The sequence below is a fragment of the Malus domestica genome, chromosome 02, assembly GCF_042453785.1.
Source record: "Malus domestica chromosome 02, GDT2T_hap1".
NCBI classification, from domain to species: domain Eukaryota; kingdom Viridiplantae; phylum Streptophyta; class Magnoliopsida; order Rosales; family Rosaceae; genus Malus; species Malus domestica.
Window position 1 is genome coordinate 10,355,518 of NC_091662.1, and position 22,724 is coordinate 10,378,241.

At 37.8% G+C, this 22,724-nt stretch overlaps 4 protein-coding genes across 5 annotated transcripts; 2 read left to right on the forward strand and 2 right to left on the reverse strand.

Moving 5' to 3' along the window:
- Positions 1-6,896: 6,896 nt before the first annotated feature.
- On the reverse strand, positions 6,897-10,366 carry LOC103400161 (RNA demethylase ALKBH9B-like). The gene is made up of 6 exons (XM_029090633.2): positions 10,078-10,366; positions 9,343-9,900; positions 8,722-8,807; positions 8,241-8,551; positions 8,019-8,090; positions 6,897-7,916 (listed from the first exon to the last, which is right to left on the reverse strand). The coding sequence occupies exons 1-6, from the start codon at positions 10,259-10,261 to the stop codon at positions 7,574-7,576; spliced, it is 1,554 nt and encodes a 517-aa protein (XP_028946466.1). The 5' UTR covers positions 10,262-10,366; the 3' UTR covers positions 6,897-7,573.
- A 1,322-nt stretch (positions 10,367-11,688) lies between these two features.
- Positions 11,689-14,918, reverse strand: LOC103400153 (uncharacterized). Of its 2 annotated transcripts, XR_011573219.1 has the most exons (7): positions 14,211-14,918; positions 14,100-14,127; positions 13,870-13,943; positions 13,564-13,742; positions 13,215-13,295; positions 12,771-12,896; positions 11,689-12,588 (listed from the first exon to the last, which is right to left on the reverse strand). XR_011573219.1 is itself a non-coding variant. In XM_008338830.4 (6 exons), exons 1-6 carry the CDS (start codon positions 14,688-14,690, stop codon positions 12,848-12,850), a joined length of 891 nt encoding a protein of 296 aa, XP_008337052.1. In that variant the 5' UTR covers positions 14,691-14,918; the 3' UTR covers positions 12,623-12,847. The 2 variants fall into 2 exon arrangements, 1 of the variants encoding a protein (XP_008337052.1); XM_008338830.4 differs by lacking the exon at positions 11,689-12,588 and having other exon boundaries at positions 12,623-12,896.
- On the forward strand, positions 11,917-12,657 carry LOC103400680 (uncharacterized). The gene has a single exon (XM_008339349.4). It carries the CDS (start codon positions 11,917-11,919, stop codon positions 12,466-12,468), a length of 552 nt encoding a protein of 183 aa, XP_008337571.1. The 3' UTR covers positions 12,469-12,657.
- Positions 14,919-19,152: 4,234 nt separating the features above from the next.
- On the forward strand, positions 19,153-22,457 carry LOC103400142 (uncharacterized). The gene is made up of 3 exons (XM_008338824.4): positions 19,153-19,406; positions 20,492-21,354; positions 21,931-22,457. The coding sequence occupies exons 2-3, from the start codon at positions 20,495-20,497 to the stop codon at positions 22,103-22,105; spliced, it is 1,035 nt and encodes a 344-aa protein (XP_008337046.1). The 5' UTR covers positions 19,153-19,406; positions 20,492-20,494; the 3' UTR covers positions 22,106-22,457.
- The last annotated feature ends 267 nt before the right edge of the window (positions 22,458-22,724 follow it).

The following is a 22,724-nucleotide window of genomic DNA, read 5'->3' on the forward strand; positions in this document are numbered from 1 at the left end:
TTGCTCTTATAATATCTGATATAGAGTAAAAGTAGTATGAATATTAGATATATATATATTTTCTTCAAAGATAACACACGTGTGTGTGTGTGTAACTACAGTTTGCAGCTTAACAAACGAATTACTTGAGAATGGGCAATTGCTTCTAGTGAACCTCCATTGGCGCCGTCCATGTTCATATACATACCGAAAGTTTTACTGTACTCCGGTATATGAAATATTAATATGCACATATGAATAGGAAGTTGAATGTGTAGCTAATAATCAAACAGTAAGGATAAAACAATGACAAATATCAGTGTATATACACCGATGCATACTAAAAGCTCGTATATAAATAAGTGCATTTCCTTTTAAATATGTTGAACATATACAAGCCAAGAAACTTGCCTAGAATAGTTAGAATCTCTCACATACCATATGAATGCTATTTGCCTTTGCCTACTAGCTAGGCTACACATAGGCTGCTACTCCATGCTTTTGAAGTTTGATGGCAGCTGAGCGCAGTTTACCCCCTTCATGTGGTTTAATATGCTTTGTTTCTACAGCACACTAGGGTAGTAGGGGTGGCACCATGGGAGCTAGAGTGGAGCCCACTCCCCACGCATATATAATTGATGCAGGTTTGGCCCTTTGGGGGGTTTCAGGTTTGGCATGTAAGTTGCAGCATTTGCGGTTTTATTCGACCACACCATCGGCCACTGTTATGTTCGAAGTTCATGCCTCCCTCTGTGATAGTTAGCGATTGGCAACCGTTATGACGGGTGGGTAACCGTGGTTATTTACCCATAACCGTTTATGCTCATACCCGTATAACTGTTTACTCGTTGGGTAATTGCCTAAACAATTATACCCATACCCATAACCGTTTATAAACGGTTAATCATACTTATTTAACCGTAACCGTTTAATACCCGTTTACCCTTTTTAACCTGTTTATTTTTGTTACCATTACCCATTTTTCACATGTCTACATGTTTTTTAACAACTTGAAAATTAAAAAAAAAAAAAAAAAAAACTGTCATAATTTTTTTTTTTTTTTACAATTAAACACATTTATAGGTACAATCATCATACATTTCCTTATTTTAATTTTTTAAGTCCTTATACCGTTCCAATAATTGAAATAATAGTTTACGGACGATATTTTTAAATGTTACCAATGAAGGTAATATAATATTTGCTAAGTATTCTTGGGTTACGAAAACTGTTTAGAATACAGTATTCTTGGGTTATTTAACCCATAATGTAAAGTATTAACATAATATATATATATATATATATATAATGAGCTACATTTTTTTATAATTAGCTACTACAGTCAATAGCATTTATCTAAGTTTTGTCCGATAGAGAACATGATTTGTGTTAATTTTACATGTTAGAGTTAATGTAGAAATATAGAGAATAATCTGAATGATGACTTTGAGGTACGACTTGAATCATTTCCTTAAAGTGTTATTTGCCCCCACTCGAATGAGTTTGCTAAAGGGTTCTTGGCAAATCACTTCCAGGATACAAGAAAGTATGAAATATTCGATTAGCAAAATCGAATTGTATTCCCTTAGAAATAACTAGAAAGAAATTGTATGAATGTTATGGAGAGAGGAGAGAACAAAGAAATTATGCAGACAATAAATTTCTGAATGATTTTCTCTTCTTCCAATGTTATCAATATATAGAGAGAATTGCACATGTTCAAGTTAATTGAAAATACATAACTTTTGAAGTCATATTAGTTCAATAGGTCATGTATGTTTAAACATATACAAAGCATTATCCAAAAAGCATTTTAATGAGTATGCCTGATGGAGAGCACCAATTACCTAAAGGCCATATTTGTTAGGAGAAGGATTACACTTGTTGACTATGAATCATGTCTTTTCGGCAACAATCAAAAGATGCAGGATTCAAATTGAAGATATGTGATTGTTGGGTTAATAACCCAACTTCCCATCCCTTGTCAAATAGCCATGTATATGTATATATATATATATATATAATTTTTTTTTAAATATTCAACATTACATATATAAAATAAATGGGTAAACAGTTATCTTTTTATAACCGCGGTTAATACCCATAACCACCCATTTAAATTTCACAGGTAAACAGTTATACCCATAACCGTTTATTTATCTAAACGGTTACCCATAACTGTAACCGTGAAGTTTAAATGGGCGGGTAACCGCGGGTATTTTGCCCATCCTCGTATTGCATGTGTTGAGGTGTTTTCATTTTCTATTTTTTTTGTTGAGAAATTATAATGATGTCATGTGGTTTGACTAAGGTCACCTTCAAGAAACTAATATTTTAATAAACAGTGCATGATCATTTTTCTTACTATCTCTAACAGAGGGCTAAAGGGTCATAGGGCCAAACATAAGCCTGTGACCAAGGTATAAAATATCGATGATATCAGAAATATCGGTAGTCCAAAAATACGGAAATATCGATGGAAACATCGGGATATTATCGATATCGATAAAAATAATATGGAAACCACGGAAATTGTAAGAAAAACTTGGAAATTTTTATTGAAACTTTGTAGGATGTTTATTTAGTCAATTATCTATTAGTTTATCACAAAAAAATTGAAGGAAATGCATTGCATGATGGATTTAACTGATTTAAGTTGATTATATAGCGAGCTGGCAAACATTGTGAATGTAGAAAATATGTAGTAATTAATGAAAGAAGTTTAAACACACCATAATCATTTATATATAATAAATTAGTACAATATTTTACACTTTATACATTGCATGATAAGATACATGAGTGACTTAGTACCACATAGAGTTCCTATGAGGTTCAAAATTTTCACTATCTTCATCATCTCTATTTGTAAAGTAAGTGTATTGTGAAGAGTGGTCAGCAACCATGTCAATGGTTTTCAAGAACCAAAACCCAAAAGTCAATAGGAAACCGAATACTTCGGTATTTTTCGAGATTTCGGGATTACCAAACAAATGGGATTTGGAAACCAATCCCATATCGAAAACTTCAGGATGGGATTCTCGAACTTCAGGATGGTTTTGGTTTGGGATTTTTCGGTTTGGGTTTGGGACTTTTTTGGTTTGGTTTGGGATTTTCGGAAATTTTTTCCAGCCCTAGATATGTAAGTGACCAAATAAAAATTAGAAAAATAAAAAAAAAAACCACATGCCATTGACTAAGTAATTAATTGACACAATTTAAAATATAATGCCACAAAATTTTTGGAATATGTGCAAATTTGTTTCTTGTAAAAAGAATTCAAAACAAAACCATAGATATAAATATTTTAGCATATTATTACAACAACATAAGTGATATGATGGTTAAAGCGTTAAGAGTCAAATGGGAGGGGTTCAAATCCCTCTATGCTCAAAATTGAGACTTTTTAGAAATTTTCAAGTATTTTTGGATTTCATATCACAATAATATAGTTAATATCGTGATATTATTGATATCGATAATATCGCGATATTTTGACGAAAACGCATTGGATACCCATTAAAATATCGGTAACTCAAAAAAACAAAAATATCGGCGAAATATCGCCAATGTTTTAGATATTTTGGTCCTTGCCTGTGACAGAAAAACCTTCTCCAACCGAGGGCCAAACACAATTTATTATTTAAATTTAAAAACAACAACAACTTAAATTTATAGGAAAAAATGAGAATTTTTTAATATATATTTTAAAAATTTTGGTGAAAAAAAAATTTCAAATCTAACAGTAATTGACGTTAGCTAGCCGTTGGATTTGAATTTTTTTGGCCTATAAATAGGGTGGATATTGGGCTATAATTCATGTTGTTAAATGTTTTTTTTATGTTGTTTAATGTTATTTAATGTTGTTTAATGTTACTTAATGTTATTAAATGTTGTTTAATGGCTTAGGAAGTAATAGGAAACAAAAATAGAATTTTTAAATTAAAAAAAAGCCCGCCCCAGAGCTGGCTGGCTGGTTCATTTGGGCCAGCCGATTGGCCCTTTGGCCATTTTTTGTTCAGTGGGGCCCACAAACCCTATGGCCTGGCCCTCGGTTGGTAACGGTTTTTAGGCTATTTTCAGCCATTTTGACCATTCGGTTGGAGATGACCTAAATGATAGGAGGAGGACTAGAGATGTCAAAGTTTGAACTTGAGTCCGGGTTGATTGAGTAAAAATAAAAGGAGAGTAGAATTCATGCCATAAATATTTTGTGGGGGTAAATGTGCTAGGTCTAATCTAAGATAAAATTAAACAAATCATATTATATCATATGTTGTGGTGGATCTATGGTTCGAATCTTGGATGGTCTCAATGTTAGAGGTCTAAGTTTTTTAGATGGAAATAGAGAGCGAAGCCCCCAAACAAAATTTCAATTTATTCACATAGGCATTTCGTCAAACACTTGATGAGTAATATCGAGAGAATTTGTCGAGTGTTATCCATGCGACCTGTCTAGATATACCCAACAGGTATTACATCAAACACTTGGTACAAAGGGACCCCTACAAATCATTCAGAGAATCTTCGAAAGAACTTTGGGTGATCATGTGACCACGTAGATCTCAATATGCATTTGCCTCTGATCATATGTATAACTACAATCCTCAAACATATAAGGTGGAATGTACATGTTCCTCGACTCAAGTGATATCAAAGGTTAAAAGGTGCACAAATTTCATGAACAATGAACTTTTACTTTGTTGGAAGATGTCCTGAGTTAAATCACGTTGGCGACATTTGTTAATAAATGAAAGAAAACGTCTTTGTACGGAATGTTTGGAAACAACTATGATGCTATAGTGTTTGAGTAGTAATATAAACACCAACTTTTATGACGGTAAACTCAATATTTTGTGTGTTTACTATAAGAAAGATGTCACATGCTATGAATTTGGAAAGTTAAAAAGGAGCGGGGCATATGAAATGAGGAGATTGACTGAAATTTAAAATTACGAGAAGAAGTGAGAAACCAATCAAAAGTCTCATTAGTAACAAATCTGTTAGTTATGATGGAAATATGAGAGATTTTTTAGTACGACCGTTACACGAGGTGGTACATTATGTGTCTTTATATAAATGGTGGGATATGTGTGTTAAAAGATTAATAACTTAAAAATTAAAATTTTCCACCACTTACATAGAAACACGTGATGTATCATCCGTGTTGCTATCACAACTAAAAATTTCTCTGGAAATAGAATAAAGGGAAATATATAACATTTTATTAATTATGTTGACAATAAAAGTTCTCTTAATACAAATTTTTTTGAGAATCGTTAATAACAGTTCAAATTAGTCATCATAACTCCTCCCTTCGCTAGGAAGGATTAAGAAAGGACTATTTTAGCATGTTAATAAAAAAATGACGATACCAAACCAACAAAGCTCCTTACATTGTAAGAATCAAGAGAAATGTCTGTCGTACATAGTCTTACTCTTGTTTTGCAAAGAATATGTTTCTACAACTCTAACTCATAACCTTTCGTTCACAAAGAAGCAACTTTTCCGTTGAGTTAGGGCTCACCCTCTTTTTTAGAATGCTAATAATGGCTCCTAAAACTATTTGCACCACATTGTAATAGAGATGAGAAGCTCCTACGGTGGATTATCTATGATGTGATCAATACACGAATACAATGTTTTATAAGTGAGCATTAAAAGCTTATTTTTCTGGCCATCCTAAAATTTAGGGAGAGATTGTTTTCTGGTCTAATCTATAGCCATCTATGATGCACGGATACTTCTGTTTGGTCCCGTATCCCGTATCCGATACTTGATCGGATACGATACTTGCCCGATACTCTCGGATACTCGTCCGACACGTATCCTGGTTGATGGACACGAATTTGACATGATAGATATGCGTATCCTACATTTAGGATACACGTATCCTGCTTTTAAGATACATTTACACTTTCAAAAAAAAGTAATGAGGAAGAGAAAATTAATAGGAGACATCTATAATTGAAAGCTGCTAAATACAAAGAGCTTGTTGAAAAATTAATTATTATTTTATTATTGTTTATGGTTTTCTTGTGGGCCAAGGATATTAGAGTTTCTTGCCCATTAGAATTAGGTTTTTGTTTCCTTGCTTATTAGGGACTAGGGTTAGTTTATTATAAATAGAGAGCTTTGTTATTCAGAGAAAATAAGTTATTCACAATGTAGTCTCTTAGTGTTTTGTAGCCGTTCTGGCATTCTCAGTTTGTTTAATAATATTCTTATTATTCTTGTTAGTCTTGTTCGTTGCGCACTCTGATATTCAACTGAGCTTCCCTCTAATTAAAACCATGAATACGATTCTCACACTTCTTCTACTGTATAAAGAGGATTAGATTTCGAATTTTCCTTCTCTAACAACTCAAATGTACTTGAATTTGAATGATGAATTATGTTTTAAAATGTATATTCTTGTAGCTATATACATTTTTATTTGCCGTATCCTTAGCGTATCGTATCTTAATTTTTGGAGATTTTCCGTATCGCCGTGTCGTGTCGTATCGTATCGCCGTATCCGTATCCGTATCCATGCTTCATAGATAGCCATGGATCTACGATAGAACCCGGCTGTAAATCCCGGTCGGTTCACTTACAATCCCGATAGAACCCAACTGTAAATCCGGGTCGGTTCACTTACGATCCCAATAAGTGAACCCGAAAACATGGCCCCGGTTAGGTTCAATAAGCGAACCCAAAACCATGGCCATGGAACCCTGATCCCAAACCATGGCCAGTCCAGTCAGGCAGCCCATGGCCCAAGGGAGTACGAAATAAGAATAAAGGCACTCTTTGTAGGAGTCAAAAAGCAAAGGAATTGAAGGTACAAAAGAGCAGCAGAAAATTCCCAGAAACTGTAACTGCGTCTGTAACGAAAAGAGCAGGAAAAAGTAAAGAATATGGAATAACATTCGAGCTCAAAATCAACAACGATAATGTGTTCTTATTCCAACAAGTGCCAATTACCAATCTACATTTCATTTTCATCTCAACAATGAAAATATACGGCTCAAACCGGCCAGAAACTTGAGTGGACGTTCAAACACAAGAAACTTGAGCATGCGTAAAAAATTCAGTTTCACAAACATAAAACCGAGGAAAGAACAACTGATATCTCCTATCATCAAACGATACCACACTCAACAGATTGCAATCAATTGCTGAGGTACATAAGCAGCAATATGCTACAAACAACCAGCTTTCAGTTGGTTCATCAACTATATAGTACAACTCACACATATGTTTTAAACTCACAAAGCCGATAGGGCGAGGTGATAATCTAGTTATGGGGCATATGCCTTATAAGCTATAGAAAAATAATACCAATAAAACTGTGGTGGCATTCCAGCAAGTTGCATTTATGTCCACCACCTTCGCCGCATCCTCTGAACTTCCATCTATACTCAAACATGCATATTGCTCTTGTAAAAGAAGAAACCAAAACACAGTTGACATGCCTAAAGTAGATGTAGAAAGATACAAATCCAAACGATATCTTTTATCTCTTTAGGAAATTAAATGTAAGAACCTTGACGAAAGGTTGAAGGGGGCCAACTGCAACACTTGTACTGGCAAAGAAGTTAGCCATCATCAACTAGCTCTCAAAATTCACGTTGACCCTTCCCCGGTTCCACCTATTTCCAGATCCACGTCGACTCCAACTTGACTCTCGGGGCTCTGAGTAGAACTCATGTCTGTCGGCAGATCCCCTAATTTCTGAGTGGAACTCACGTCTGTCAGCAGATCCCCTAATTGGCTGCCTCCTCATCTGATCCCTAATTGGCTGCCTCCTCATCTGAGGTTGGCTCCTAGGTGAATTTAATCTAGTTTTCTTGTCCTCTTCAAAGGATAGTGGTTGAAGATCCTGTAGATCAGGTTCTGGAACATAACCATTCGGCCGTTTGGTTTCATCCATTCTTCTAAATGTGATTGATATCCTAATATATACAATAACAAGCAGGTAAATATCCTGAAGACAAATAATTAATACAAGCAACCACAAAAAGACAATAATTATATTGCACAGTTTTAACTCTTACCGTTTTGTAGGTACTGGAGGCACACAATGCTTAGCTACATCAGCCCCCCTTCCGTTTAAAACCAGAACAGACCTGCATGGGAAAATGCTGACTCTTGAGACATTTGAATCCATGAAAAGGTTGGTGCATATATCAAAACTATAAATAAAATGTAATGGCAAACAATAGGTAGAGTCTAAACAAGGGCGGTAAATACACAGGCACAAAGGATGACATACTTACCCAACTGGCAAGGGAATGGCAAATGAACCTTCAAACTCGCCAGGACCAATGATCTTTAAGTTTGAACCAAAAACTATGTTGCACTCACCAAGAAAGGACACGGTACAGAAAGGTCGAACAAAATCATGGTTGTCAATATGTGGAGGTATACAGTCCCCTTCATCATATACATTGACGATGCAACTATCAGGTACACAAGTCGGGGGAAGCACATGCCATTTTACCAGCCTCCTAATGATCACCTTGAAAAGTTGAGGTATGGGATCGACAACATCATCGCGTAGGATACCAGGTGGATTACCATACTTATCCTGTAACCAACACAGCACAACAGAACATAAAAATCAGTATCACTTTAAAGTTCCTTTGAGCAAAGTTCAGAAATAATACCCACTAGAATAACAATGTAGCTGATTTCTACAAAATGTTAGTCAAGTAAGAAATTGAAATTAAATATAAATGCCATAGCAAAAAGGCATACCACTGCATAATTGTAGCAACAGCCGAACTGAATGGTTACTCGTCGCTTGCCCCTAATCCACTTTTGAGGTGCTGTATACGTACGTGCTGCAAGAATTTCAGAACAGGTTAGCCAAAAGATCATACATCTCCTAATAAGAATTAAATTACATCAATATAATAAAATGCAACTAGAAAATCCTGAAACAAGTTTGAGCTAAATAATAGACTTTTCATATTTTCTGTATAAAGAAAAAATACATAAAAGATAACTTACAACTCGTCGTGAAAAGAGAGGGGGAACCTTAACATTTGGCACATACATACCACTGAAAAAAGTTCTTTGGCAACTTACAACGAAATTGATAAATAAATAAAATTTGAGGAACAAAATAGATGTAAATTCATAAAAGAAAATCGAAGACATTATGTGCATTCCACACAACTAACATTCTAGCTAGGCAAAGAAGGTTTACCAATAAGGCCTACGTATCAAGTCATCACAGATAGGGAAAACATGTTATTGGAAACATTACAAATATATATACACAAACACACACACATATAACATGTACAAAAACAAGAAGAAATATCAACAGGAAGATCAAGTACTGTAATGGCATTCCGAAAGCAAAGAACTAACCTTTTAATAAACCATTCCTGCCCATCTCTTGAAGCTTATAAACATAATCAACAATCCTATTCTGTTCCGCCGCACTGAAGATACCAGTGTGGAGCTCAAGCCCATCGACAATGTTAACCAATTTCCCATTAATCCTCTCCAAACAAATATAATCTTTCTTCCTCCTAACATTCGTGATCCTAAAGTGTTCCCTCTGCTCCCTAGACAATGTAGACTTCGTAATCCTCAACTTTCCAGTCGCCTCGTTCACATTGACCACCCGCTTATTCAACTCATGCTCTTCCTCTTCTTCCAGCTCATCTTCCTGTGCCATATCGGCCCACGACATTCGAGGGCTTGGAGTCTCTAATAAGGGGGCCAATCCACTGTTAGAAGTTTCTGGGTCGGGTTCCGACATCCCCTGAGCTCCGTCGTCCCAATTACCTAGTGACTTTGTGTCATCATCATGATGCTCCTCACCATTATCATAATCACTACCCACCTGCAATTCCTTGCTCTCCGTATTCAAATCTCCCGAATTCTCATCCGGGTGAACGGGTTTCGAATCCCCACCAAGTTCTTCAATTCCCAAATCACAAAATCCCATTAAGGATATGCCAAAACACAAATTCAAAATTCAAAATTCAAAATTCTTCTGTGTACAGGACAACATAAAGACTGAAACTTTTTACTTCTACACACTTTCTAGCCCTAAATTTTCTCAGGAAACAAACAGAAAGTGAAAAAAAATCGTACCTGGGCCGAGAGAGCGGACGCGATCGGCGAGTTTGGCGGAGCAGTGTGGACAAAGATCTCTGGTGAGAAAGGAGAGCCAGGTTGAGAGAAACTCCGAGGCGATTCGGAGCTCCGATGGCTGATACGCTACGAGGAACGGGTCCTCCGGTTCGACCCGGTTGTTATCGGCCGTGTTGTCGGTCATGGATTGGTGGGGCTGGGTTGCTCCGGCTTGTTGACTGGGCGAGTGGATGTTTTTGCTTTGGAAAAGAGAGATGCTAAAGAGCGGGTAGCCAAAAGCGTACTTTAGTGACTGTAAAACCTTCGCCGAGGGGTTTGTAATAATGGAGATGGAGGAGGGGTAGTTTGGTATTTACGAGGGGTGGTCAAAGGTGGATCCGGGTAGGATTTGGAATTTGAGATCCTCGTCCAACAGCTTGTGTTGGGCTATAATAAAAGCTTGCCCACTTGTCCGAGTCCACTCAACAATTTCGTTCCTAATTGGGATATGAGAAAGAGTTTGGCTCCTTAAGGTTGAAGAAGGGTTCTTTCTTAAAATATAGTCGCTTAGTTATAGAATTTCGTGTTTATAATCAAAACTGTTTATATTTTAAATTATTTTGTTAAATTACTTTGTAAGGTTAATCTCTGAAAGAAAAAAATCAATTAAAACTAAGATAATTTAGTAAATTGACTGAAACAAAATGATAGACGGTTTGTAATACTTTTACTAGATCTGTTCTTTTTAGTAAATCAATTATTTTGTAAGGTTAATTTCTATAATATAAAAAATCAATTAAAACTAAGATAATTTAGTAAATCAATTGAAACAAAATGATAAACGGTTTGTAATACTTTTACTGAATATTTTCTTCTATTTTTATACAATTTGTTGACTAAATGATCTTGGTGTTAATTGATTTTTTATATATAAAAAGGTCTTTACAAAGTGATTTACAATATAAACGGTTCTAATCATAAGCACGAAGTTTGGTGAATAGGTATGGTTGTGAAAATGGTAGTTGAGATGATAGGGATGATGGTGACAAGAGATGGTGGTGGATATGGTGTGGGTATTGGGATGGAGCATGTGGTGGTGGTGGTGGTGGCGATGGTGGTGCGAGATGATGGTAATGGTAGTAGTGTAGTGGCTGCAACGATGTGATGGTGAATAATATGGTGGTTGTAATAGTGGCGACAAAGGTAAATGTTGTGGATGTCATGTTAGTTGTGGCGAAGGTCAGACGCCGGGGTGGGGGGGGGGGGGCTGCCACGGTGGCGAGAGTGATGGCACTTGAGGATATGATAGTAGTGCTGATGGTGGTGTCAAAGATGGTGGCCATAGTGGTGGTAATGGTGAGATGATGGAAAATGTGGTGTGATGGTGGTGGCAGCATTGGTGACGGTAATGGTAGCATACCTAATTTTATTTTATTTAGTAAAACTCTAAATTTATTTTCTAACTTATATTTTATTTTATATTATTTTGAAAAACAGAAGTAACATCAATTTGATGTTCTACATAATTCAGGCTAAATATTGTTTTTTGTGTCTCAAAGTATATTTTCACAAAATTATCTATCTACTAAATGCATTTTTCACCCATTTTTGTGTCTAGAAAACGAAAAACTGTTTTGCAAAACGTTAAGGAACATGCCCTTAGTTTTTGGTGAAGTTTGAGTTTGATTACAAGTAAATTGAAAAACTGTTAAGGCCCACTTGAAGTTGAAGCCCAACCACACTATTCTTAATCAGATTGGCCTCTTTCATAGTGGAAAAAAAAAGCAACGAAAAGATAAAGTGATAAAACCAAAATCCAACCACTCACTCACTCGGCTGCAACACCAAACTTGCTCAGCAATGGAGGCCAAACTCCTCCACCTACTCAGCTCAACACCAGCTTCCCCAACCCACCTCGCCCTCTCAAAACCTTCTCCAACAAAACTGAACCATATCTTCTCACCCGCCACCCGTCCGCGGCCTCTCAGAATCAGCACACTAGTTTACAACACTACCGGCAGTGATGGTGGTGGCAGCACTAGCATTCCGGACACTGACGGCAACAGCGTGGCAGCACCGGACCCCACGGGAGTGCGGTTCAAAAAGAGGTCGAGAAGGCGGACGAAGCAGCAGCAGCGAGAGGAGGGCAATGAGGGGGACGGCGGACGGGTCATGAAGGCTCAAGCTAGTGACGCTCCAAAGAAGTGGGAAGATATGAGCTTGGGGGAGAAGGCATGGGAGCTTTACGTGGGGGAGAAGGGTGCTTTGTTTTGGTTAAACAAGTTTGCTTATGCTTCAATTTACATAGTGATTGGGGCTTGGATTCTGTTCAGGTTTGTTGGACCGGCTCTTAATCTTTACCAGTTGGATGCACCTCCTCTCTCTCCCACTTCCATCCTCAAGGGTTCCTGATTGATTCAGTCACTCTCTTCTCCAATAGATTTTCTTCTTCTCGTTTTGATTTCGATGACTGCGTACCAAATCTTTATCGTTTGCATAGCGTTTGTAGCTCAACTGGTTAAAAGCCTTCACCTGCATCGGAGACTCTGTAATATTACTCGATCAATAAAGTATACACAAAGCTTTCTCTGTGAGACGAAACTACGGAGCTGTAAATTACATCCTTGGAGAGCAACGATTAACATTGAAATATCGATATGCTATCTGAATAATGTGAGATAACCAGCCGCTTAATGCAAAAGGTTCATTTTCACCTCAATATAGTGCAAAATGAGAGGCCAAATCAAAACTTGAATGAGCACCAAGCATGCAACTTTATGAATTTGAATGGCTACATGGCATTGACTGGCTGAGCGGTCGCATCTCTTTCGGTCTTGCACCTGCAGATAACAAGGGTTCCAACATTCAGATCAAATTACAATGTATAATGCACAGATCATTTACGCGTCTCAACTTGGAGCAACAGGAAGTACACTCGTTAATTGCAATTCTGAAAACATAATTCATACACAGATTTGAAATTATTGTTCAACCAGCATATATCGAGAAAGAAGTTTCGCTGCTCTATCAGGATATATTCCATGCCATACTGGAAACAGTTTGATACGCCAATGATAAAGTTGGGATTAAACCCGAGGAAAAGGATGAAGTAACGAATGTTCGCAAAAGAGGAATCAATGCTTAGTTTATACACTAACCTATTGCAGTTCAATCGAGAAGCATAATTATGATTGTTGCAATTTGTGCACATCCAATCCCCGTTACGCCATTGCTTTGCTCTGCGAAGTCAATAAACTATAAATAAGAAAGTCCTTATCAAAGAAGCTAACCTCACAATAAGCTGAATTTATGCTAAAAATATAGGCTCGTCATAATTGACATTTATCAGGGCCGTATGTGGAAGTAGGGATATTATCCACGTTTAAAAAGGAGTGGAAGCACACTGAAAACAGTTAAATAAACACGAATCTGTAAGATCTAATATGCATATCAGAATGTGGAACCTAAGTATGCATATGTAAAAGGAAAAGCTGATTCCAAACTTACCCTTTTCCAAGGAGTGCAGGTGGCAATGCCTGCTGTGTGAATGGCATGCGCACTTGCAAATTCGGAGCCATGCCTGAGCTTATATTGGGATGATAAGGAGCGTAAGGTCCAGTTGCGAGGTTACCACTGGTCCCTACCACTTGCTCAAACCCAGGATAGGATTGCTGCTGCCCAACTGTCTGCAATTTAGTGAGAAGAATAAGGAAACAACTAGGAGGAGGAGAAGAAGAAAGCAAAGGATACTGTATGTAACAATCTTATAAACTTATAATCTAAAATTCCATAGAATAGATAGATCATCCTTACACGTCCTACGTTCAGTCTCTTGTTATCCCAGTCATGAACAAGCTCTTCAGATGCTAATCGCTTCATTCCAAGAGCTTTATACGAAAAAAGAGGAATGTAAATAAGTGAGTATTATTTACAATCTATGGTACCAGTTGCGTAATAATAAAACAACATAACTGCAGCACATGTGCTTCTAAACCACAAATATATCATAGGACAATTGCAATGCTGATGTAGAAAGAGTGTACCTGGTGGAAAAGCATCACATTTTTTGCACTGCAGATAAATCAAAATTGGATCAGATATCAACAGTCAGGTAAGGAGAACTCTTTGCTTTGAATGCTCATGCAGCATCATACCTGCGTTCGAGATGAGTAATTATGGAAACCGCAACTGCATAGCCAGTCACCACTGTGCCATCCTTTTGGAACTGAGAGAAGCTGATTAGTAGGGTTTGCATGTAGAACTCCAGCATTATGGTTTCCACCTACAGACCAAGTAGAAGCCGGCTGAACTCCAAACTTATCAGCTCCTGCTATAGGCCAGTTCAAAGGAAGCAAATGTGGGGGAGCACCATTGGCCATCATTCCACTACCCATCTTTTGGTCCAGTCCTCCTTGGGACCTGGGAAAACAATGTGAATAAGTTGGGAGAGAAGCTCCAGGCATTGCAACCGCTGTCATTGCCGCTACCTCCTTTGGTTGCCCGCACTTTTTGCACTTTTCTCTTGATGCATAATTGTTGTTGGTGCAACCTATTGATCCATTGCCACAGACACCCAACACACAATCCAGCCAAGAATGCACACCAACAAGTCCATCCCACACCAAAATACACATACAAGAAACAGAAACCACTCAACCTAATTGATAGCGAGTTCCTAACCTTTTTTTTTCAACTTGATAAAAAAATGAAAGCAAAGAAAAAGACAAGCTGCAATAACAATTATGCATTCTCATTCGACAAACAGTGTCAAGGAAGTGTGTCATTAGGCCGCGAATATGCAAGTCATATACTCTTTCCATAACTGAAATCGAACGCACCAAAGAAAAAAGTCTGTATATATTGAATTTTGTGAATGGTATATTCATCATAAGACAATCAGGTACAAGAGATAGCAAATATATATGTGCTAGAGGGAAGAAAACAAGACTACCTATCCCTCCTTGATTTACGTCTAAAGCTAACAAAAGAGAACAAATAAAACACATCCCTTGAATTAAGGGAATTGACAACAAGACAAATAAGACACATCCCTTGAATTAAGGGAATTGACAACACTATCTATCACCCTAAAATCCTTTGTACGGTGAACATGCAACCTAACCTAACCCTAGTTGCCATTCTTTCTTCCAATACTCCCCCTCAAGCTGGATCAAATGGATTAATTGATCCAAGCTTGAACAAAAGATGCTGAAAATTAGCAGAGGTTAATCCTTTTGTGAAAATATCCGCAAGTTGATCATGACTGCGCGTGTAGTGAGTATCGATCACCTTGGACTGAACTTGATTTCTGACGTAGTGACAATCAACATCAATATGTTTAGTTCGCTCATGGAATACAGGATTCGATGCAATGTGCATCGCGGCCTGATTATCACAGTGTAGGGACATGGGTTGTTGATGAGGAAAACCTAAAGCCAACAGAAGGCTTTTAAGCCAAATAAGTTCACAAGCAGTTGACGCCATAACATGATACTCTGCCTCTGCACTAGAGCGCAACAACACTTTGTTTCTTGCTTTTCCAGGTAACTAGGTTGCCTCCCACAAACGTACAAAACCCAGTGGTAGACTTGCGATCGAGAGAATTGCCTGCCCAGTCAACATCGGTATAGCTTGAGATCTGAGTATGACTATTGTTGCGCATAAGAATTCCTCTACCAATGAACCTTTAAGATAACGTAGCACACGATGAACAATCTTCAAATGATCCATGCTTGGAGAGTGCATAAACTAGCTAACAATGCTGACGGCATATGATATATCAGGACGTGTGATAGTCAGATAAATGAGTTTGGCAACCATTATTTGATAGTAACTTAAATTGGGAACTGGATCACCGTGAGTTTTTAGACTCAAGTTGCTATCCAAGGGGGTACGAGCAGGCTTGCAATCTGTCATTTTTGCTTCGTGAAGAAGATCCATGACATACTTGCGTTGGTTGAGAAAGAAACCCTTGTGAGAGTGTGCCATCTCGATGCCCAGAAAGTATTTGAGAGTGCCAAGATCCTTGATAGCAAACTTGTTGTTGAGATACTGTTTAAGAGCATTAATCTCTGACATATTATCACCTGTCACAATTAGATCATCAACATAAATGAGCACAACTAGTTTACCCACTGAGATGGAACAAACAAATAGGGAAGAATCTGCAATACTTAGACAAAAACCAACCCTTTCCAGAACATGACTGAGCTTGGCATACCATGCACGTGGACTTTGCTTGAGACCATAAATGGATTTATGGAGTTTGCACACCATTTCTGGATTGTTTGATTGAGGATGACCTGGGGGTAACTTCATGTAAACCTCTTCTTCAAGTTCACCATGCAGGAAAGTATTTTTAACATCCATTTGAAAGAGAGGTCATGCATTGTTAATTGCAACCGACAACAATACTCTAACAGTGTTCATTTTTGCCACCGGAGCAAATGTCACTTTATAATCGACGCCATAGGTTTGTGTAAAACCTCGAGTAACCAAGCGAGCCTTATTCATTTCGATTGTGCCATCTGAATGAAACTTAGTTTTGTACACCCAACGACTCCCCACTGCCTTCTTTCCTTTTGGAAGTTTCACTATAGTCCATATGTTATTTTCATGGATGGCTTGAAGCTCCTCTGCCATAGCATTTCTCCACTCACTGTGAAGATTGGCTTCTTGAAACTTTGAGGTTCTCGAGCTTCATTAATGGCACTTAGGAATGTAGCAAAAGAAGATGAGACTTTGCTATAGTCAATAACATCAATCACAGGATACCTGGCAGTGTAGGTCACATAATCATGCAACTTGGATGGAAGTTTCCTCTCTCGTGCAGGATTGCGACGAACTGTAGGAGATTGAACTACAGGTATTTGAACAACATCATGGTTGGAAGGATCACTAGAGGGTGCAGTGTGAATCTCCGATGAGGAAGGGGTTTCATCTTCAAGATGTTCCACCGAGTGAAGATTAACATCATCCGGCACATGATCACTAGGAGTGCATGTTGCATCTTCTCCGTTTGGATATGGAAAAGGAAATAAGTCCATCAAATGCTCCCCTTGTCTAGAGTAATCCAGTGATTGTGAGAAGTAAGGAACATGTTCTTCAAATTTAACATCCCTTGAAACAACCATTTTTCTAGTTGTTGAATTATAGCACTTGTAACCTTTTTGGGTATATGAATAACCTAGAAAGACACATTTGGCAGCCCTTGGGTCTAGCTTGTCACGATTTTAAGCTTGAATGTGAACAAAGCATGTACACCCAAAGACTCTCAAATGGGAAAAGTTGATCTTTCTATTTTTCAAGACCTCATAAGGTGATTTAAAATTCAACACTTTACTAGGCAATCTATTGATGAGATATGCCGCAATAAGAACTCATTGAGACCAAAACTTCTTAGGCACATTCATGTGAAACATAAGAGCTCTAGTCTTCTCAAGTAGATCTCTATTCTTCCTCTCGGTCACCCCATTTTGTTGAGGTGTTCCAACATAGCTGGTTTGGTGTAATATACCATGCGTGCGTGCTCAAGTAGTGTGACATGTTATGAGACATATATTATGTGCCGTTATCTGATCGTAAAATATGAATTTTTGAAGCAAATTGGGTGGCCACAAGTCTATGAAAATCTTGAAAAACTTCCATCACTTCACTTTTAAATTTCAAAAGATACAACCAAGTAATCCTTGTGAAATCATCCACAAAAGTTACAAAATATTTGTATCCATCAAAAGACTCTAGAATTGGTCCCCAAACATCAGAATGCACGATTTCAAAAGGATTACTAGCCCTAGACAAAGAGGAAGTAAATGGTAATCTAGTAAACTTAGAAAAATGACAAACATCCAAGGACTTGTAACTTTGCACATGTTTGGGAACAAGGTGGATAGAACTTTTTCAGAAGGATGTGCTAGACGTTGGTGCCAAAGTTGCTGTTCTTGAGCTAAGCTTGAAATGACTTGAAAAACCTTGGGAACTTGAATATGCTTGGAAAGATAGTAGAGACCATTTAAGAAAAATCCATCACTAATCGTCTTCTTGGTGACTACATCCTGAAAGATCACATTTTTGGGAGAGAAAATGGCAAGACAATTTAATGAGTTTGTGATCTTACCAACAGATAAAAGTTGAAAAGGGAATGAGGGAACATAAAGAGCCTCAGACTCGACATCACTTGAGATTAAATGTATTTTTCCTTTTCCCACAACCATAACATTTTTTCCATTGGCAACTGACACTTGAGATGGAATAGAAAATTTTTCAAATTTATGCAAGTTTGTAGACTTGTTAGTCATATGATCAGTGGCTCCAGAATCTATAATCCAATAATCATGCACATTACCAATGTTGAGAGCAGTTGAGAATGAGTGTAAGATACCTGGGATGTCCCTTTGTACCACGCCTTTATTTCCAACCAGGAAGCCATCAAACTGTCCTAGTAGTGCAGTTTGATTGTTGTCACACTGATTTAGTGGTCCTTCACTATCTCCAAGACCTTGTTTCTTCTAAAGAAACATAGCAAACTCGTTGATCAGTGCAGCTGGATTAGTGGTGAACTTCAGTGCTCCCTCAGAAGAAGTTGTGGCAACATGATTTGCCTTGTAAGAAGGGTTGTGTGAGCCTTTCGAGACACCTTTGTTATCACTAGGAAACTGTGGTTTAGCTCTGGATGAAGAATCCAACATCGGTCTGTTGAGTGCCTACCAGCATCACAATGGCTACATTTTAAGCCAATTTTCTTTCCTTTGTAGCCTCTCTCCTCACCAAGTTTTTGGTTAGAGAAGTAAGCCCTAGTTTCTGGCTAGAAAAATGAGTTAATAGAAACTGTTGAATTCACTTTGTACACCCTAGATTAGTTGATTCTTATGCTCCGAATACTAAGATCTAGAGCGGATCCAATTAAAAAAATGGAACTTTAACGAAAAGCACTTGGTACTGTTCACTTTAACGAAAAACCACATTTTTACACTAAAAAGTTAATCCTGGTACTATTCACTTTACCCTTTATTTTGTCCTTATCATTAAAATTCAAAGTTTTCAAAACATTTTCATTATTTTTCTTTAAAAAAAAAAAGAGAGAGTCAATTCTCATACGTGGCAAGAGGCTAGTTTGAAAACAGAAAACGAAAGGGGGCCAAATGGCAGACAAAAAAAGCAGGCACTGTTGTTCTTTCCCTCTCACATTCTCTCTTTGTCATCATTGCCCTCTCTTACCTTCCACCTAAAAAAAAAAAAAACACCAGCGTGCTGTACGAAGACGAAGGAAGACGGCGCCCACCATCCACCCATCTGCTCCTCCTCCACTCCAACCTCCGTCGGAATTCCTCGCCTTTTCCACGATTCCGAAGGTCCCTTCTCATCTCTCTCTCTCTCTCTCTCAATGTTTTGCTTTTTGCTTTAATCGGTCATCGTTTCCTTCTCTTTGGTGCGTCCGATGCTAGATTTTCCGTTTTGTTTTCGAAATTTACGTGCTTTTCTCAGTTTCTGCTTTGTAATTTGGTCAAAGTTTAGGTCTTTTGTTAAGATCGGATTGTTTGTCTGCAAAGTTCGATGAACTGTAGAGCAAAAATTCAACATATGATAATTAGGGTTTTATTTGGTGATTGTTTCAGGAATTGCTGTTAATTAAGCGTCATTTAAGTTTCCGTGCAAATAATATTTTTCTTAATCTTCACCTCCATTTCTCAGACTTTTTGAACCGGAAATGGACGTGGATTTATGATTCACATTTTGGATCTTCTTGAATCTGTTTTTGGGTAGATTTATTTTGCGTAATACTCACCGAGTCGTAGTTGAGGGATTCGTATGACTTGATGGTCTGTTGTTGTTTGGTCATCTGATTGCATGTTTGAGTGATTTTGTAGCTTTTCAGTGAAATACTGAAAAGTGCTCGGGTGATGATCACCCATTTGTTCCTCTATTGAAAAACTAAAACATTTTTTTTGTACATGTTAATATTTGTTCTCGAGGTGTGGATGTAGCTCCATTCGACTTTAAGTCTTGTTTAAGCAACGTATTAGGTTCGTTGGGCTAGAGTGTATAACCTACATTACTTGAAGCTTAGAACAACAACATCACGCAGATATCCCAGTTCTTAGTGCTCGCATATGCAGCTTGGATTTAAGCCTTTTTCCGTGATTGAGTAATTTGGAGTGGTGAGTGTGTTTAATATGATTTAGCTTAGATTTATTTTGATTTGCGTGCATTTCAGCTGCATTAACTAGAGCACTATGCCAAATATTGCAAGATGGAAACTTCGTATATTTTTTTATGCTATAAAGCCTATTTGAGTTACTAACTTACTAGGCACCTTGCTTTCTGCTTATAACATGTGTTATTCCTTTGAAGGATCTACTGGTAGCTATTCCTTTGATATTGAACTGGTCGCTGTCGTATTAAATTTCAAAGTTTTCATTTTTGTAACTTTGGACAGGGGATGGCAGCAGAGGAAGATGTTGACTTGTCAACCTTGAAGTCTCAGCTGGGTCAAACACGTGAACCGTGGAAGCAGGAGATAGAACAGCGCCAATCCCAAGTGGATGTTTTACAAACAAAGCTTATGGAGGTAAAGCTTTGCATAGAGGGGTCCGAGGAAGATTCAAAAAAAGAATTAGAGGTTCTTTGGCGGAGAGTTAAAACTACTGCAACTGTGTTAACATACTTGAAATCAAAAGCAAGAGTAATGGCTGTTCCGCATTTAGCACATACATCATGCGGCATCAAACAATTAGAAGGGGTGGGCCTTGTTGATAAAAATGGTACACCGTTGTCTGGTTGGTCTAGGAATGTTGATCTCACTTCCTTTGATAGTCTAGATGAAGAGATTTGGGTTGGGATTAGCAACCAACATGATCCTCTGGATGAACAAGATGCGGCTTATATTGGTGAACTTCTTAAATCTGTTCAGATGGTTACGGATGTAATGGAAGCTCTTGTCAAGAGAGTTTTACTGGCAGAATCTGAAACTGCAATTGAGAAGGAGAAGGTGACTTTTGGTCAGGAAGAAATTAAAAAAAAGTCAGTTCAAATTGAGAACATGACTGTGAAGTTAGAGGAGATGGAACGCTTCGCTCTAGGAACAAATGGTATTTTAAATGAAATGCGGCAGAGAGTTGAGGATTTGGTTGAAGAAACTACTAGACAGCGGCTACGAGCTGCAGAAAACGAACAGGAGCTTTGTCGTGTGAAGCGGGACTTTGAGTCTCTCAAATCATATGTCAGCAGTCTTATCACTGTGCGAGAAACTCTGCTTTCATCAGAGAAGCAGTTTCAAACTATAGAGAGACTGTTTGAGCGGTGAGTATGTTTTCTTCTGAAATACATATTCATTTTTCTTGAGCGCTTCCGCTAGATCATTTAGTTGGTTATGCCAGATTCTTTGCTATCTTTGTTTTTCTCTTGTTTGTCCTACAAATGATCATGGATTGAGTGCTTTGCTAGGCACTGTATTGCTTGTGTCATGACAAGTGACATCAAACATGAAATGGTTAAGTATAATTCTTGGTATAATCCATGGTAATTATCATGGATTGAGTGCTTTGCTAGGCACTGTATGTCTAGAAAAAGATTTTTAGGTTGGTACTGTTAGATCCTTTCGATAAGAAAGTAGCTTTAGCTTCTCGGGCTTTTTCATGTTTTGGTCTCAATTATATGGTTAAGGTACATAGAATATTGACGGAGAAAATGTATTTGAAGTATTTATGTTTCTGATGATGTTTTAAAACATATATGTTAAATTTATTCTGCATATGTGCACTCTCATTCACATAATATGTTTATGCCTGTGTGGTAATTGAAACTCTTCCTTTTGTACAACCATCTACCCTACGTGGAAATATTGGTGCTTTATTATCTGAGACTGCTTTGAAACAGGCTAGTTGCAAAAACAACACAGTTAGAGGGTGAGAAAATCCAGAAAGAGACCGAAGTTCAGAAACTTATGGAAGAAAATGTGAAGCTGAGCGCTCTTCTTGACAAGAAAGAGGCCCAACTTCTGGCCATGAATGAACAATGCAAGGTCATGGCTTTGAGTGCTTCAAACATCTAATTTGCTAACGCTCAACCTGGCCGGTGGTTTGCTTTGCAACACAGTTCGGATCAGTTCCACCTATCAACATACCAGAGAGGCATGCAGGAATGAGCGACTCCGGATGGAAATGTCCAAGACCCCTTCTTTCAGTTGTAACATTGTGAAGAGCCCCTTGAACTCGTTATCTAGTTCTGCGTTTGCGCTGTCGCTGGACCGAACCCAGAAAATCATACATTGATTGGAATGCGATCTCATTGTTAAATCATTAATCACTTGCTGTATAGGTTTCATTTGAATATTGTTGGTGAATGATCTGCATTTGTCCGAACTCCGGTGAAGTTTTATATCAAGCATGGTGATTTAATCTGTAGGCTACGTGAAGTTTAATCGGCTCCTGTTTTCTCAGCATTTGTGTTGGCTTCTAAACAAGTCTAATTATTAGGGAAAGACTTGCAGGAAAGGGAGAGATGCCGAGGCGGCAATGTCCCAAATCTATAACATGTTGACTTGTGTTTTAATTTTTCACATGACATCATATGGTTGATTTAAGATACTGTTACCTTGACGTTCCTGTTTTATGCGAGTCCTACCCGTTTTGATTTCGTTTTCATCGTTGGTAACTTAGTTTGAAAGCTAT